Genomic DNA, 19,537 nt, shown 5'->3' on the forward strand with positions numbered 1-19,537 from the left:
TGGTAACATCAGAGGTACCACAATAATTAGGGTATTAATTACAGTTCTCTATGACACATATCAACCATGGTAATCAATCCCTATGCTGTAACGCACACAGGCTAGAAACCTCAGTCCTTTTACCACTTAGGAAACACTCTATTACTAACTGAATGAAAAGGAAGCTTTGTTTAAAGTAGTTCACCCAACTGTGATGGCTGACTGGCTTGAACCATATCTAGGTTGGTATTTTCCTTTTATTTGATTACTTGGGCTAAGGGTTAGTTCCTTATATTTAGGGAAATTGTAAAATAAGATAAAATTTATGACTTAGTAAGAATGTTTGGACATCTACTATAATCCCCATTATGAAGCCAGACATCGTATGTCTGTCATATCTCCAAACACTAAAATAAGAACAAAAGAAATAGGGCAGACATCAAGGTATAGATCCAGAGTTAGCAAGCTTTCTGTTAAGGACAATATAATAAAAATTTTATGCTTTGTAGGTCATACAGTTTATGTCATGGCTACTCAGCTCCACCACTCTAGAGTGAAAGCAGCCACAGACAGTATGTGCATAAATGAGCGTGGCTATTCCACTTAAATTTTATTTACACAAGCAGGCAGAGGGCGGGATTTGGCCTTCCAACAGCAGCTTGCCAAACCTCTGGTATAAATCAATGACTCTCAAGTGATACTTATAGTCTCATTTCTTAAAGAAAGTTCTGGGCCCCACCTTCAGAAGTTCTCATTCAGTAGGCTCCAAGTGTGGCCTGAAAATATGTATTTTTAAAGGCTCCCTAGGTAATTCGGATTAACATCTGTGACTAAGAACTACTACTGTGTAGTTTAAACAATGTAATATTGGGAATCTGAAGATGTTGGTAAAAGTCTTGTTTCTACAGCTAACTATCTTGGGTAAATTACTTAATCCTTCCAAGCCTCAGTTTACTCATCTGAAAGATGAAGATAATATCTGCCTTACAAGATTGTAAATAGATTCTTCATTCAACAAATATTTAAGCTTCTCTGAGTACAAAGAACTGTGTTAAATGTTAGGGGAACAAGAGAAAACATGATTTCTCAATTCATGGAGCTTTCAGTCTAGAGATAAAGAGACATTAATAAACATAACACAAATAATCTGTAATGACAAAGTTAATGAGGTAGTACAGGTTGTATTGAGAATGCAGAACATGAAAATCTCGTTCATGCTTAAGCTCAGAGATTGTTGCAAAGATTAGTATTATTAACTAACATAAGTATAATGTTTTATAATTTAAACATATGTAGTGTTTTTAATTATTCCAACATAATTCAAAACACTCATAAATTATAGTTTGAATGTTTTCAATTATTCACTCGATAGATGTTTATTTACCATCCTCTATATGCCAGGCAATATGACAGGGGTCCCTGCCCTCATGGAATTTACATGCCGGTGTATGACGAGACACAATTAATATATAAACAATAAATAAACAAGGTAGTAAGTGAAAAGAACTTGAAGGAAATAAAAGGAGGTTATGTGATAGAGACTGGGAGCTATCTTAGTAAAGTTATAGATAGATACTCTATAGAGGAAATGCCTGAACTAAGACAGATGAGAAAAAGTCAGCCATCTCATTCATGAAATAATGCTTATAAAAATGTTTTATAAACCCTAATGCTTACCACATGATAGTTACATTTATTATTAAAAAAGAAAAAGAGATCCCTGCCCTGAAGGGATTTATAAATGACATTAAAGTATCTTGGCCCATAAAATATAAAGCACAAGAGGTCACCTAGTTAAATGCATGAGTCACCTTCTGTAATATTCATTCATTCAGTAAATATTGAGTATCTACTATATGATAAGCCTGGTTCTAGGTACTGGTGATACATAGAAAAAAAAAAAAAATACAGCTGCCCACTTGAAGCTTACGTTCTAAGGGAAAAAAGAGACAAATAAATAAATAAACAAACAAACAAATGTCAGCTGGTCCAGAGGGTAACAGAGACACCACATTAATTATACGATTCCTGGCTATTTTGAAATAAAAAAATAATAAAGGTAAAAGGTAAAGATGGTATGCTATTTTAGGCAGGACAGTCAAAAAAGGCATCTTGATAAGGTGATATAAAAGTTGAGGTTTGGGCCGGGCACAGAGGGCCAGGTAGGCAGATCACCTAAGGTCAGGAGTTCAAGACCAGCCTGGCCAACATGGTGAAACCCCATCTCTACTAAAAAACTTATAAAAATTAGCTGGGTGTGGTGGTAGGAGCCTGTAATCCCAGCTATTCGGGAGGCTGAGGCAGGAGAATTGCTTGAACCTGGGAGGTGGAGGTTGCAGCAAGCTGAGAGGGCACCACTGCACCCCAGCCTGGGTGATAGAGTGAAACTCTGACTCAAAAAAAAAAAAAAAAAAAAAAAAAAGGTTGGGATTTGACTGGTCCTTTCAGCCTCTGCTTAAGTACTTCCAATCATGGGACACTCATTATTTAGCTATTACTCAACAGTACAAATGGTCAGCCAACATTGGCCTTCTAACTTCTACTGGTCCTAGATATACCTACTATCTCTCTATGTCCCAAATCCTTCGACTGCTCCTAATTTGACAGGCTGGCTACTCATGTCTAGCTACTGTTCTGGCCACATTCCTTTACAAGAACTCTACATTGTTTAACCTATATGTGAACCCAAATTCCTAACAACAATTAGGGATAATCAAAGTCTTTAGATGAGAAATTCCACTCGACTATTACCATCTAAATAGTGTTCTACGTACCAAATAACAATATATTTGTTAAAAGTCATTAATGTTAATTTAAGTGTCTTTGTTTTTTCGTGTTTTTTGTTTTTTTTTTTGAGACAGGTTCTTGCTTTGAATCAGCATCAGAATGGATGGAATGGTCAGACTTTGAGTCAGCATCAGGCTGAAGTGCAGTGAACACAGCTAATTGCAGCCTCGACATCACAGGCTCAAGCAATACTCTCATCTAAGCCTCCCTAGTAACTGGGACTACAGGTGTGTGCCACCACATCTAGCTAATTTTTGTATTTTTTGTAGAGACAGGGTTATGCCAAGTTGCCCAGGCTGTTCTCAAACTCCTGAGCTGAGCTCAAGCCACCTCAGCCTCCCAAAGTACAGGTGTGCACCACCACGCTTGGCTAATTCTTTTCTTTTTAGTAGAGACAAGATCTCACTATTTTGCCCAGACTCAATTTCTATTCCTATCAAAAGTACACAAGTGTGTTTACTACATATTTGCTAAAACTGTGTTTAACAGTTTTATAATTTTGACAAATCTTATCAGTGAAAAAATAAAATACCATCATAATTTATTTGCAATTCTTTGATTATTAATAAAGTCAAAGATCTCTTTAGGCTTATCAGCCAGTTTGTATTTTATTTAGCCATTTTTCTGCTGAGACGTTCTTTGGTTTTCTCACAGATTCTAGGAGTTCTTTGTAGATTAAGGAAAAGTCACTAGAAGAATTTTTACTTAATAGAAATAAAGCATCTAGAGAAAGTGTTCTTTTCACTATACCACAGGTCCCTCTGAAAGGACACAGACTCTCAAGCAACAGAAAGAGAGGCTTAGATAAGGAAAAGAAATCAGTGGTGTTGTGGAAGGTCCAGACAGATATCCCGATATGAGAAAGGTCTGGATTTGAGAGGCTTCATAGATGTAGAATCATAATATTCAAGCTACAAAGGACCTTAGTGTTTCCTAAAACAAATTCATGGCTCTCTTGGTCCCATATCTTTGCCCATGTCACTTACACTCAGTGACTAAAGCTCAGCAAAAATTTTACATTTTCTGTCAGAAGGCTTTGCAGAGAAGGGCTGGACAAATTCTACCATTTCCTATCTTCTATAACATCCTGTTCACATCATATGACTATAATTATTTATGTAAGCTCTTTATGGACGGGGGCTTATATTCATTTTTAAAATCTTTACTGTTTAACACAGTATATGAAATTTAATAGAGGCTCAATATCAATTTCTGAGTGAATAAAAATAAGTACACAAGTAATAATCCTATTCTTTCTTGGACTAATAAAATTATACCTGGGATATAGTTCTGCAAACTATAATTTGAGAGCAAATCAGAGTTTAAATGATTACCTAGTGATGGTAAACAGACCCAAAATCATGTCACCTGAGGACCAGCTGAAGGAACATGAACAATTAGCATGAATAAAAAAGTGAAGTCTCAGAGCCATTATCCTTCCATCCATCCAGCCAGCCAACAAATATTTATAGTTTGTGTCAAAGCACTGTGCTACGTGCTTGGACATACAACCGCGATCAAAATATCATCCTTGACCTCACAGAGCTTCAGTCTAGTGAAAGACAGAGGATCTAGTGAGGGACAGAGACTAAACAGTCAACACTTAGATAACATGGTAAGTGCTACACTTGAGAGACAGAGGGTGCTACAGGAGTGCTCACAGTGCTTGCCGAAGGCTTCCGAAGGAAGTAACCTTTAGGCTTCTAAGATAAAGTGTAAAAGGACTCAGTCAAAGAGAAAGGAAACTCTTTTTTGTTTGTTTCACAGAGAAAGAAAAGCATTATAAAGGCCCAGACAAAGCAGTTCTAAAAGCAGATCTTTTGGTATGGTTGCTGAGTGAAGTTTAAAGAAAAATTAGTTTAGAAAAAAGGTTGCAGATAAAGGCAGTGTTCCGGCATTAGAGAGCCACATATACTGTACTACTGAGAAGAGGAAACATTCAAGGGTTTGGGGTGAAGTCATTCTGGCTGCAGTGTAAAGAACAGGCTGGAGGGGGATAAGGGCTGGAGGAAAAAAAAACTAGTTAGAAAGCTGTTTTAATAATCTAGGTGTGAGATGACTGTGGCTTCAACTATGAAAGTGGCAGAGTGGAAATGAGAAGGTAGTCCCTAAAGCTTCTTTCTAAAAATCAGGGCAAAAAATAGGGTAACCCTGTTTCATGTGGCCAGAAAGTTAGAGAGATGACTAATAGAAATTATAAAAAGAAACAACTTTTGGCCCAATAAATATGTCTAAATATGAAATGAATTACCTGAGGAGGTGCTAAGTCCTCAACAACTTGAGGAGTTCAAGATAAGCCATTTCACAAAAAATTCAAAATGTTGAATTTTCAATGTTGGACAAGGGTAGATTATTTTATGATCTTTTCCAACTTTGAGATTCCACAGATCTACTGAATTTTATTTCAGTTTGCTATTTGGAGCTGCTCCTTATGCTTGATGGTAAAAATGAAATACTCAGGATTAACTTACATCAGAGGATATGGCTATGGAACCAATGTTCTCACAAGGAAAAATATACTATCAAATTTTAACATTTTTTAGTAACTGATATACTCTATGTTAAATTGAGTACCCACATTTCACAACTCTCCATCAAACAAAGAGTTTACAATATGCCTTAAGCTCTCACTGAGCTACAACTGTTATTACCATTCATACTAGTGACAAAACCAAAAACAGCAGCGGCTATCACTGTCTTCCATTTGCCTATACCATGCCAGAACTACGTCCAGTATCTCCCGTGTTCATTATAACCTGCAAAGTAGGTTTTATTCCCATTTTAAAGATGAGGAAATAGGCTTAGAAAGATTAAGTAATTCGCTTGAAGTCACAAAACTGGTAAGTGGGTAAAGGAGTTTGAACCAAGGCCTGTCTGACTCCTATGTCCATGCTTTTTCTACTACACACCAGTACCTTAAAAAGCTTGAGGAAAGTTTTAAAGAATAATAAAAAATAACTATCATTTATCAAGTGCCAGGCACCTTTACCTGCATTATTTCATTTCATTCATTTCTTCAGCTCACATTCATAGAATGCTTCACTTCAAAGAATGTCAGAAGATTTGACTTAGAGTAAAGTCTGAGTATAGCCGCTGAACAGAATGAAAATCATAATAATCCTCCAAAGTTGAAAAGTATTTGAGAGTTTTTAAGATGTTTTCACATCCATTAGCTCATGTAATCTTCTTTATAACCCTGTGAAGTAGGCAGAATGGGATTATTATCCCCATTTTACAAATAAGAAAACTAAGGATCAGAGTCACAAAGTTACTAAGTGGCAGAACTGGCTCTCAAAAAGGCTAAGAGTTCTGACTCCTAGTCTAGTGTTGTACTATTTCATGTTATCTTCTGGTGTCAGTGGGCAATGGAAAGTAATACGTTGCAGGAAAGAAAGGCAAGAGGAGGCAAATAGACAATGATAATAATAGAGTTAAATATATATCAAGTTGTAACAAAATACATCAAAATACTTGAACAAAAATTGATAAAGATATCTGGATATCAATACCTATGTATTGATATATGTAAAATTGATATACGTAAAATCCTATGTAAAAGGATTTTAAAGAATTCTAAGATGTTAAGACTGATGTTTATGCAAGGAACTCTGATTGAGAAGTATTAGAACTAGTTTTATTACTCAAATCTTAGTCCTGAAGTGCACCAACCAGGGAGCAAAACCAAATGTAATTATTGGTCTGACTTCTTATTTGATAATACTTTAATATTTCCATTATTTGTGAATAAAGTCAGAAAATATTTAATTTCAATTTATCTTACAAGTAATTTTTTTGGGGGAAAAATCCCACCAAACACTGATTTATGGATGGTGAAGGCTTTAGTTCTGGATTCGGTAAATTAAGATAGTACTTCCAGTTTGGTTCAGTTCCCATTCTTCCCTATTCCCTGTGTAATTAACCACCTTCCATTCCTTCTTGTTAGCTTGTTCTGTGGCCTACTGATTGGCAGGACTTGATGTGACAGCTGAGATGAAGTACATTGGATAATTAGGCAGACAAGAGCACAGGAATCACTGGTTTATGAGACAGAGACACATGGAATTCTTTTCCTAGTTGGTTAAAACTGGTTATAATCTAATCCCTGGTTTACCAATTCCCCTAATTTAACAGAAATGCAAGAAAAGTATCTTACCTAGCTCCAGGATGTCAGCAGCTTCTAGTAAAGAAAAAAATGATGGAGCATAAGTCATTAAGACAAACATATCAACACAATGGAAGGTGAAATTCGGGGCTAAAATAGGATATTGAGCATTTATCTAGTTCAGTTATCTTCTCCTAAAAGACACTGAGATTCTTAGTAGTTATTGTGGAAGCACACCACCCAATTTTGCCTTATTCCCAAACCTAAACTTATAAAAACTATAGAAAACCAGAGAGGCTAAGCAGCTATGCCTAAAACTTTGAAGCTAATTTGGGATCACCTATACTCAGAATCTAGGTTTCCTAGTTCCAGCTAAAACAAAGTATACTGCTTTTGACTGATACCTCTGTAAACTGCAATATTTGCCTCTGATATAACCAATGAGTTATTTGTAAACTGAAGCATTTAACAACAAAAATTTTATGGGAGAAGATATCAAGTAAAAGCTTTCCATGCCAAATGGAGTTTTTTCCCCCTTACCTTGATATTGGGATGCAGACTCTGATTGGTGACCATATTTGTGTTTTCTAACATCATTCCAGTCTATTACTGCAGGGGGAGACAAAAACAGTCACGTGAAAGAAAAATGTAAGATTCAATATGTTTCCAATTTGGCAGTATGTATTAACAGTTTTTAATAAAGTAATCCACTTCTGAGATTCTATACTAGGGAAAAATATTCCAAAATACAGGAAAAAGGTTTTATGTAAAAAGCTTTAGCATTATTTATAATAACAAAAAAAAGGAACACCTAAATGTTCAAAATAGAAGGCTGATTAAGATTTGATAATACAATCACTTGACAAAGTATTTTGAAGCTGTTAAATGTTTACAAAGGCTAAAGAACAAATGGGAAAATGTTTATGTTATAATGTTATTAGGTAAAATATGTAAACAAAAATTACATTCATGGAATGATCACAATTACATAAAACACTAAAAACAAATGGCGCCCTAATTATGGGCTCAACTGTTTCCTCCAAAACTTCATGCTGAAGTCCCCACTCTGCAGTACCGCAGAATGTAACTGTATTTGTGATAACAGCCCTGGGCTGTCTGGAGCAGCTGCTGTCATCATGCTGGCTACAGCAGGGATATCTAGTGGGAGCCTGGGAGCAGGTAGGAGTTTCACGATCTTCGGCACAGCTGTAGCTGCTCAAACCAAGGCTGCAGACCCAGACCTCCTGCTCCGTGGAGCAGGCAGGAGCCCTGTCCCAACAGGCACAGCTGCAGGCACCCAAATGCAGCTGCAGATCCAGACACTCCTGCACTTCTGGTGGTCTGGGAAGGACCCCTCTACCCTCGCAGGATCAGAAGTGCCTGCTCCCCCTGCCTGGCTTCTCCCTGCTGTCGGCGCTTGCTCTGAACTTGGAGAAAAGTCAGGGCACAGCCTGGGTGCTATGAATGGCAGCAGGAGGCAGATAGGTTCCTGAGCAGAAGCGGGTGGATCCCTGGTAAGGCACCCCCCTTCAGGCCAGGGAGGGCCTGAAGGCTAGGGGCTGAACTGCCAGTCCTGCAGACTGGAGTGGGGACTTGTGGTGCCTTTTCCTGGACTGCCCATGGTCGTTCACAGACCAATCAGCACTTCCTCCCCTCTGAGCTCCATAAAAGCTGCAGGATCGGCCAAAGCAGAGGACAGAGAGATGACTGGACGACCTGCCTGAAGAAAGGAGCCACCCACTCGAGGGCCTCCTCTTTGCTGAGAGCTGCAGAAATGCCGTGACAACCTGCCCGTGGAGAGAAGCCACCCACTCTAGGGTCTCCTCTCTGCCGAGAGCTGGAGATGATGGGACGACCAGCTGCAGAGAGGAGCCACCCTCTCTGCTAAGAAGTGAACACTTTTGGGACAACCTATCTGCAGAGAGGAGCTACCCTTTCTGCTAGGAGCTGAATACTCGTTGGAACATCCTGGCACTGTGGGTCTTCTCTGAGCTGTTCTATTGCTCAATACAGCGCCTCTTCATCTTGCTCGCCCTCTACTTATCTGTGTATCTCATTCTTCCTGGCTGCAGGACAAGAACTTGACTAAAAGAGTTACTGTAACACCAACAGGGCTGAAACATGCCCCTTGCTTGCCACATTGTGGGCTAAGAGAAGGAAGGAAAAGCTGTGGCCCTTTGGGGAGCCCAAACCTGGAAGCTTCCAGAGCCAGGGCTGTGATTCCCTCTTTAGGGTCCTGTGGTTCCTGGTGTCTCCAAGCTTTTGGGCGCCACTGCATTCCCTGGTGCCAGCCTGGGAAGCTGCTTGTGGTGAGCCTGGTCCAGCTGCAGCCTCACAAAGAGCTGGCACCCGTGCTGGCACCTGGGGCTGCCTGCCTCATGGCAGCAGCTGGTGTGTCTGACTGCACAGTAGATGAACCCCAAGCTTGCTCACACACACCACTCACCACTCCATTCCTGACTCCAGTCTCTCTTGGCGGCATGGTATCCAGGCTGATAGCGTGAGTAGCCTGCCAGGCCAAGTGGATGGAACGAGCCAGTGGGCCCAAGCAAAACTCAGGCAAAGGCGCCACTGACCACAGGTTTCCAGCCAGAAAAGTTACACCCCTAGGATCCTGCAATATTTGGAGAAAGGGTCTTTAAAAAGGTAAAGTTAAAATGAGGTCACTAAGGTGATCCCTAATTCAGCATGACTGGTGTCATTATAAGAAGAGAAAGTTTGGACACAGGTACAGAGAAAAGACCATGTAATGAACAGAGGAAGAAGCCTCAGAAGCTAAGTAGTGAGGCCTCAGAAGAAAGAAATCAACCTTGCCAACACCTTCATCTTAGACTTCTAGCCTTCAGAATTGAGAGGAAATAAATTTCTGTTTAAGCCACCTAGTCCATATTTGTTACAGCAGCCCTAGAAACTAATACAACCATGGGAAATTATCATTAGAAAAAACAGAATTAACACAGCAAATATAAACAAACAGCTGATTATCTTTGGGTGGGTACTAGGTTCCCTGGTACCACCCACACTTTCTATTTTATAACCTTACATATTTTCAAATTTTCTATAAAGAGGATACATTACTCATATAACAGGAATATATTTTCCTTGGTTGAAAATTTAGATTCATCTACCAACGCTACCACTTTCTCACCATCAATCACCTATCATGTCTTCACTTAACTTTTTGCTCAGCTCAGACTCCACGGCCCCTCATTAATATAATTCTCTCTCTCTCTTTTTTTTTTTTTTTTTTTTTTTTTGAGACAGAGTTTCGCTCGTTGCCCAGGCCGGAGTGCAATGGTGCAATCTCGGCTCACCGCAACCTCTGCCTCCTCGGTTCAAGCAATTCTCCTGCCTCAGCCTCCTGAGTAGCTGGGATTACAGGTGTGTGCCACTATGCCCAGCTAATTTTTTGTATTTTTAGTAGAGATGGGGTTTCATCATGTTGACCAGGATGGTCTCGATCTCTTGACCTCGTGATCTACCTGCCTCGGCCTCCCAAATTAATATAATTCTCTAATAAACACTCTTACTTCCTTCCCATCTCTCTTTTTTTTGTCAAACTTACCTACTAAAGGCTCAATCCTAAATCTGCTTAAAGCCACTTATCAACCTACACTGTGCCTACCTCAGCAGCTCACCAGTGCTGAAGAAAAACAAATGCAAGCTTATTGATCTCATTTTAAACTCACAGCTATAATTCTCAAATATGCCACTTTACACTGCCCAGAAATCATACCACATTTCTCCACTATCTTTATTTTTCCATTTTCTTTAAAAAAAAAAAAATCGTTATCTTTCTCTCTCTCGTAAACTCCAAATATATTCTCTCCCTCAACTTCACTCTCTTAGGGGATGACTTTTAATTCTGGATTCATTGAGAAAACATAAACAAAGGTAAGACCCTTCTACTCATTTCATGACAGTAGAGACCTGATCTTGTTTAGTGGTGAATCCCCAGTACATAGTATAGTAACATGTGCTCATTCAATGTTTGGTGAATAAATTACCTATCATTCATGATTTTTTCTGACTTCTCTTTTGTTACTGTGGATGAAATGTCTGTTTTTATCAAAAACCATCCCTCCATTTTAGCTGCAGATCCCATAGTCTCTCATCCTCTAACAGACTTTGCAAATAACCCCCTTCGATTTTTTTTTGCTATTATTTTTAATTGACCAACAATAATTTTATATATTTATGGGGCACAAAATGATGTTTAAATATATATATACACGGTGGAATGATCAAACCACAGTATAGCAATTAGTATATTCAATCATTTCAAATATTTATAATTTCTTTGTGGTGAGAACATTTAAAATTCTCTCTTTAGCTATTTTGAAAAATACATTATTAACTACAGTCAACATGCTCTGCAACAGAACACAAGAACTACTCCTCCTATCTAACCATAACTTGGTACTGTTGACCAATGTATCCCTTTTCCCACACCCACACCTCCCCTCCCAGCCTGTGGTTTATCACCATTCTACTCTCTACTTCTCTAAGTTAGACTTTTTTAGATTCTACATGTGAAATTATATAATATCTGTCTTTCTGTGCCTGACTTATGTTACTCAATATTATATCCTCTAGATTTATCCATGTTGTCAAAAATGACAGAATTTCCTATTTTTAAAGGCAGAATAATATTCCATTGTGCATATATACCACATTTTAAAATCCATCGAAAACTGATATACACTTATTTCCAAATCTTGTCTATTGTGAATACTGCTACAATGAATATGGGCACGCAGACAGAAGCTATCCCTTCAACATGATTTCAGTTCCTTTGGGTATACGGCCAGTAGTGGGATTGATGAAACATATAGTAATTTTATTTTTAGCGTTTTGAGGAACCTCCATCCTGTTTTTCAAAATGGCTGTGCTAACTTGCATTATCCATAACAGTGTATAAGGCTTCTTTTTTCTTCAAATCCTTGCCAACATTTATCTTTTCTTTTTTTTGATAATAGCTAACCTAACAGTTTTGGCTGTAGGATATCCCACTGTGGTTTTCATTTGTATCTCTCTGATGATTAGTGATGTTGGAAATTTTTTCATATATCTGTTGCTCACTTATATGTTTTCTTTTGAAAAAATGTCTATTCAAGTCCTTTGCTTATTTTTACTAGGGTTGTTTTCTTGTTACTGAGTAGTTTGAGTTCCTAGTAAATTTCAGATGTTAGTCCCTTCTCCAATGTATGATTTGCAAATATTTCCTCCCAACCTCTGGGTTGTTTCCTTTTCCGTGTGGTAGCTTTTCACTTTAATTCCATTTGTCTATTTTTGGTTTTATTGCTGATGCTTCTGAGTTCGTATCAAAGAAATCTCTGTCCAGACCTGTAGCAGTCTTATAATTTCAGTTTCATAGTTTCAAGTCTTTAATCCATTTTGAGTTGATTCTTGTATAAGAGATGAGATAAAGATCCACTTTCATTCTTCTGTATGTGGATATCCAGTTTTCCCAATACCATTTTTTGAACAGGTTGTGCTTTCCCCAGCGTGTGTTCTTGTCAAAAAGCAATTGACTGCAGATGTGTGGGTTTATTTCTAGGCTCTCTGTCCTATTTCATTGGTAGACTGTCTGTTTTTATGCCAGAACCATGCTTTTTTGATTACTATAGCTTTGTAATATATTTTGCAATACAGTAGTGTGATGTCTCCAGCTTTGCTCTTTTTGGTCAAGATTGTTTTGCTATTTGGAATATTTTGTGGTTCCACAGGAATTTTAGCTACTTCTGTGACTAAGGACATTAGAATTTTGATGGCAGTTGCATTAAATCTGTAGATTTCTTTGGGTGGTATAAATATTTTCACAATATTAATTCTTCCCATCCATAAACACTGGCTATCTTTCCACTTATTTGTGGTATCTTTAATGTCTTTCATCAGTGTCTTACAGATTTCAGTATACAGATCTTTCACTTCCTTGGTTAAAATTACTTCTAAGTATTTTACTTAGAAGTAAATGGTATTGTAAATAGAATTGCTATTATAAATGGGATTTTCTTAATTCCTCTTTCAGAAAGTTCCCTGTTAGTGTATAGAAATGCTACTAACTTTTTAAAGTTGATTTTGTATCCTGCAACTTCATGGGATTTGCTTAATTCAAATGATGTTTTGGTATAGCCTTTAAGATTTACATTATGTAAGATCATGTTGTCAGCAGAGACAATTTCATTTCATCCTCTCCTATTTGGATGCCTTTATCTTTTTCTTGCCTAATTGCTCAGCCTAGGACTTCTAGTATTGTGTTGAACACAAGTTGTAAGCATGGGCATCCTTGTCTTGTTCTAAATCTTACAGGAAAAGCCTTCAACTTCTTACCACTGAATACAATGTTACCTATGAGCTTGTCATTTATGGCCTTTTTAGTATATGTGCTGCCGAAGCGAGCACTCATTTATGGCCTTTATTGTGTTAAAGAACATTCCTTCTATACCTAATATATTGAGAGTTTTCATCTTGAAAGGATGTTGAATTTTGTCAAATGTATTTCTCCATCTATTGAGATGATCATGTGATTTTTGTCCTTCATTCTGTTATATTGCAAGTCACATTTATTCATTTGGATATGTTGAACCAGCCTTGCATTCCAAGGGCAAATCCCACTTGATCATGGTGAATGATCCTTTTAATATACTGTCGAATATGGTTTCTTAGTATTTTGTTGAAGATTTTTTCATCCATGTTCATCAGTGAGACTGGTCTGAAGTCTTCTTTTTCTTCTTATCATTCAGATGAAGGGAGATACAGTTCTCTTTTTTTGTCATATCTTTGTCTGGCTTTGGTATCAAAAGGTAATGCTGGCCTCATAAAATGAATTTTAAAGAATTTCTTCCTCTTCAACTCTTTAGAGGAGTTTGAGAAGTACTGGTGTGGGTTCTTCTTGAAATGTCTGGTGCAATTCAGCTGTGATGCCATTAGGCTTTACTTTGATAGGAGACTTTTAATTACTGATTGAATCTCATTACCCTTAGTTGGTCTATTCAGGATTTCCAACTGCTTTGTGATTCAGTCTTGGTAAGCTCTATGTTTCTACCAATGTATTCATTTCTTCTGGTTGTCCAGTTTGTTGACTTAAACTTGTTCATAGTAGTCTTTCATAATCCTTAGTATTTCTATGTTAGCAATTGTAATATCTCTGATTTCAGGGAATTTTATACTTTCATATGTTTTCACGTTACTGATTAAGGTTCTCTTCCTTCAGCTTGAGGAATTCCCTTTAGCATTTCTTGTAAGGCTGTGGGGATAAATTATCTGTTATTTTTTGACAAAGTCTTGATCGTCCCTTTGTTTTTGGAAGACAGGATTAATGGGTATGGTATGCATTGTTGGCAGTGCATTTTTTTTTTCCTTTCAGGGTTTTTAATATATCATCCTACTCTCTTCTGGTCTGCAAGGTTTCTGCTGAGAAATCCACTGACAGCCTTAGGGTGGTTCCCTTATATGTGACAATTCACTTTCCCTTTGCTGCTTTCAACTCTCTCTATCTTTAATTCATAATTTGATTATAACATGCCTTGGTATGGATCTTTTGGGGTTCATCTTATTTGGTGTTCTTTGGACTTCCTGAATCTGGCTTTCTATTTCCTTCCTCAGGCTTGAGAAGTTTGTTTTTTGACATGATTTGACTATATTTTATTTCTTCTCTTTCTGACACATCAATAATACATATGTTATCTGACTTGATGGTATCCCACAGTCTTGTAACCTATCTTTAAACTATACTTTTCATTCTTTTCTCTTTTTGCTCAGATTGAATGATTTTCAGTGACATGTCTTTGATTTCATCGATTCTTTGTTCTGCTTCATCTAATCTGCTGTTGAACACCTCTACTAAATTTTTTAGTTCAGTTACAGTATTTTTCACATCTTTGATGTCTATTTGGTATTATTTTATACTTTCTATCTCTTTGTCAAAGTTATTAGTTTGTTCTTTCATTGCTCTTTTGACTTTGGTGAACATATTTATAAGCATTATCTTAAATTCTCTGTCAGGTAAACCACATATCTCTATTTCACTTGTGTTGTCTTCTGGAGATTTGTCTTGGATTTTATTGCTTTTTTTTTGAAACAGATTCTCTTTTCTTTGATTTTTGTGTTAGCTTCTATGTATTAAATAAGAATATAACCTCTCCCAGACTTGTCAGACCAGCTTCATGTAAGAGAAGGATCTCAATAATCCATCCCCCCAAAAATTGTAAGGTGCTCTCTAATCTCTGTGTTTATTCAGACTGCTGTCTCTTTGTTGATGGTCCCTTGAGCTTAGGATGTGCCACATTTTGTCAATTGTGTTTAGGATGTAGTCCTTTGGGAGATAGCTGTAACAGTTGGGGCACTCGTTGTGTGGACATATGCCTATCAGTGTGGTGTCAGGTTAATTATTTGTCTACCCCTTGAATTCCTCAATGCCAGTTAATTAGAAGCCAGGCTGGCAAGCAGTCACCAGAAGAGTGTGTCATAAAGCCCTTCTGGGGAAAAACAGGGGGCTACATTTTAAGTCCCTTCTCTGCGCTGGTCCTGGGGAATAAAGTCCATGAATGTGCTTCTGTTCTTCTTGGTTGTTTGTCTTCTAACTTACACTGGGGGAAATTTAGGGGCAGTCAAATACTAACTCACCACCAGCCTTGGAAGAGTTTGTCCACACATTGAGTACCTCAACTTTCACAGCTTTCACAACCATATAAATCTGCTGCTTTTCTCCTGCAAGATCTAGGGATCTGCATAAGCCAATCCCCTCTTCTCCCAGAGCTGAGAGGTTTAGGATGTAGGCCCTCAGTGGAAGCTGTGAGCCAAGTCCTACAATAAATCTCTCTCTTTACCTACCTACCCAGCTCCCACTGTTTCTGTTTTAGGGGAGAACCCTGACTAATACTAGGTCAGAATTAGCATTTAAAACATAAAATGCACCATTGCACTCCAGCCTGGGCAACAAGAGTGATACTCCGTCTCAAAACAAAAAAATTAAATATACAATATATATTCCATGTTTTTAGTGCTATATTGCTTAAATAAAAGATGAGCTACCAGTATACACAAAATTGGTTCAAGGAAGCTACAACAAATTGAAACCAGGCTGAAAGACCATCAGCAAAACAATATTCAAAAGCAACTAGTGCAATTTAGAAAAATTAGTCTAGCCTGGACAACAGAGCAAGACCCTGTCTCAAACAAAACAACAAAGAAAGAAAGAAAAAATCCATCCTCAATTATGCAGCAAAATGAACAAAATAACAAACAGTTAAGGGCAGAAAGGCATCAAACAGTTCAAAAAGTTTGGTGGCCCCTACCTGTTACCCCATCACTTTGGGAGGCCAAGGCAGGAGGATTCATTAAGCCCAGGAGTTTGAGACCAGTCTGAGCAACGTAGTGAGACTGTTCTCTACAGAAAAACTTAAAAATTATAGTTGGGCATGGTAGCATATAGCTGTGGTCCCAGCTACTCAAGAGGCTGTGGTGAGAGGATTGCTTGGGCCCAGGAGGTCCAGATGGCAGTGAGCCATGATTATACCACTGCACTCCAGCCTCAGAAACAGAGCAAGACCCTGTCTCAGAAACAAACAACAACAAATAACCAACCAATGAAAAGGGAACTTCTAGGAAGAAATAAGACTCTTAGTACAAACTGCTGGAACATGGAAAGCAGCACTCAAGAAAAAGAAACAACTGCATTACAAAATGTGTAATTTTTAAGTATTGCCATAAACTACTCAGTGAATCAGGTAATTGTCCCTGAATCAGGCAACTGTCCCAAAATAAAGAGAATACAGCATCTGACAGAATTTTACACATTTAAAAAAAGGGCTAGTCACTTACCATTTTTTCAAAGTGTTCTAAGAATAATGACTATGTTTCATAGTATATTATAATATATAGGTACTATTTAATAATCAGTTTTATTCCTTTGCTCCAAGCATTATGTTTCTTCTCTGGCAGTCCCTATCCCAGTTAACATAACAAATCAGAAACCTGTAATCCCTCCAAATCCAATTAGTTATCCAATTCTGTCAGTTGTACCTCTAAAATAACCATCTCTTCTCTTTAATCTCCCCTGCACCTTGTCAGAGTTCAGGATTTCATTCTCTCTCACCTTGACCAATAAAAACAGTTATTTAATTCCTATGTTTGGTCTCACTGCTTTTCAGTCATAGATCAGCATTATTTTTCTAAAATACAAAACAGATGAAACATGTCACTATCCCATTTAAAAGTCTTCCAGGATCAATCCCTAAATTGTATCCAAACATATCTCTTTTTTCCAAGCTCATATGACCACAAACTGCATCCAAACTCATACTCTTTTTCATACCTCTGGGCCTTTCCCTATTTGGGAAATTCCTATTTATTCCTCACAGTCCAGGACAAATATTATTTTGTAACAGCTTTCTGGTGACAGCTCTACATTTGTCACCTCCTACATTTATGCCTGTCAGAGTGTAAGAGCTAAATAATCTTAAGCCAGTCAGTATTCCTAGAGCTTGGCACACAGCAAGCAGTCAAAAAACAAAAAATGTTGTCTTACTAAATGCAGAAAGTTATGCAATGAGAGAAAAATTATCCGTATTAAAAAGTCAATATTTCAGTGCATACTCTCATCAAGACAACTGTGACATAGAAAATGATACTTAGAAGCCACTATGGTAAGATAGCAATTACTCCTATTAATAAAGAATAACTGAAAACAGATAATCTAAAACTGCAGGTAATATATCATTTATATTTAGTTTTAGAACGTATTTTTTTTCTACTACAGATTTATCATTTCAGTCATGCTTTACCTAAGCTAATATTAAAAATAACTACCATTTTTAATGGGTACAGTTTCAGTTCTGCAAGATGAAAAAGTTCTAGAGATTGATGATGGCGATGGGTACACAACAATGTGAATGTCTTTAGTGTAACTGAACTGAACACTAAAATATTATTAAAATGGCAAATTCTGTGTGTTATGTATATTTTTTGAAATTTAATTAAAAAAAAAAACTTGCATTCCTGGGATATCAGGATTGGGGGAGACTCAGAGGTTGCTGAACTGATTCCACTCAGATTCAACTAATACTTAACATTACTATATATGCCAGGCCCAGTGCCAGGCATTTTCATATATTTCATCTCAGGTATTATTAATATCTTTTTACAGATGAAAAATCTAGGGTTCAATAAGTTAAACTATGCCATACAGGGAAAGAAATGATCAGGAAACAGCAATGAAAGATAAGTAATAGTCCACAAAGGGAGTAAATCTGACAATTAAAAAACTGAATTGAAATAATGCTCTAAATCCTGCTTATGTTTAGATTAATTCATTCAACAAACATTTATTACCATTATTTGTCAGTCATTACTCTAGGCACTGGAGCTATATCACTAAACAAACCAGATAAAAACCTCTGTTCTAGCTTACATGCTACTGGAATGCTCACCAGAGATTTCACAAAATATAGTCTTTTGACTGGAGGCATTCAACAAAGCATTCACTACAGGGAAACAAATGTCAGAAAGAGACTTTCTGGCAATGAGAATTCTCCTGTGGAGGATTGGTTTACACTGAAATGTGCAAACAGAAAGGCTAAATGACACTTATCACCAAAGATGCTGAAACTTTTCTAAGCTGAGAGAAAAATTTGCAGGTTGTAAAGGGAGATAACCAGATAAATTTCTAAGATCCTATCCAACCTTGGAATTCTCTTTCACTAAGCATCAAACAATATTATGGGAGTTGAGAGATTATAGTAGCAACTATCTATATCTTATATATATTTGTGTTTGATCACATGCATGTCTTAATTATGAACTATTTGTCAGTAAAGATTATGTCTTATTCTCCTTACTATCTCACATATCTAGGTCAATAAAATGAATCAATAAATGCAGTATTATAGGTTTAAAGAGCACTGAAAAGCTTCCTATTAAATCTTGTTCAATTTGACACTTAAATTCCATTTGGAACCTTGCCTAGTATTCTTTAACTATGTATTCCAACTTACTATTTTCAAAATAACACTTAAAATCTTTGATATTTCTGTACTGAAACTGCATTCATTAAAAGGATTAAAAAACAACAAGGCACCCTCTCTTAATCTAGAAGAGAGAGAGTTACACAAGTGTGATAAAGTGTTATGGCCTCCCTAGTAGCTGTAACTACAGGCTCACACCACCATGACTGGCTACTTTTCCGTATTCTTTATAGAGATGCGGTTTCACCATGTTGCCCAGGTTGGTCTCCAATTCCTGGGCTCAAGCAATTGGTCCACCTTGGCCTCCCAAAGTACCAGGATTACAGGTGTGAGGCACCATGCCCCTCCTTCTTTTTATCTTTCTAAATATGGCCACTAGAAAAATTTATATAAGTAGCTTGCATTGTATTTCTGTTGGACACAGTGAACAAATTCATTAAAGAATAGTTTCCTGTCTTTCCTTTCTTAATGATTATTTCTCACATAGCCAAACTGTTACAAAAATATTTTTAAGTATTTAAAAAGCAAAACTTGAAAACTCCTCTCCCAATGTGGAAAATTCATACCAATGACAAAAATGACATCATGGCTATACAGAAAAGGATAATGAGTAGTCTAATTAGTAATGAGGAATTCCTTAAAGTCAGTCCTTGCTAGGTCTCTTAACCCCTCTTACCTCCAGGATAGGGTAAAAAGATACTTA

General features: G+C 37.3%; 1 protein-coding gene across 20 annotated transcripts in view; it reads right to left on the minus strand.

Annotated features, from left to right (window-relative positions):
• The window catches only part of SCMH1 (Scm polycomb group protein homolog 1), a 220,635-nt gene that overhangs the window by 156,273 nt on the left and 44,825 nt on the right, over nt 1-19,537 (minus strand). For 8 of the 20 annotated variants that reach the window (XR_012512394.1, XM_074380617.1, XM_074380613.1 and 5 more), the window contains exons 3-4: nt 7,409-7,477; nt 6,920-6,943 (exon numbers count right to left, since the gene is read on the minus strand). Coding sequence is in view for 8 of the 20 variants with exons in the window: in XM_074380617.1 (XP_074236718.1) it covers nt 6,920-6,943; nt 7,409-7,477 (93 nt within the window). In the remaining 12 variants the exon portion in view is untranslated. Of the gene's footprint in view, nt 1-5,755; nt 5,963-6,919; nt 6,944-7,408; nt 19,533-19,537 lie in introns of those variants that run through there. The other 12 variants (XR_005580771.2, XM_074380626.1, XM_074380622.1 and 9 more) reach the window with 3 other exon arrangements.

This window comes from Saimiri boliviensis, chromosome 11, assembly GCF_048565385.1.
Source record: "Saimiri boliviensis isolate mSaiBol1 chromosome 11, mSaiBol1.pri, whole genome shotgun sequence".
Lineage (NCBI taxonomy): Eukaryota > Metazoa > Chordata > Mammalia > Primates > Cebidae > Saimiri > Saimiri boliviensis.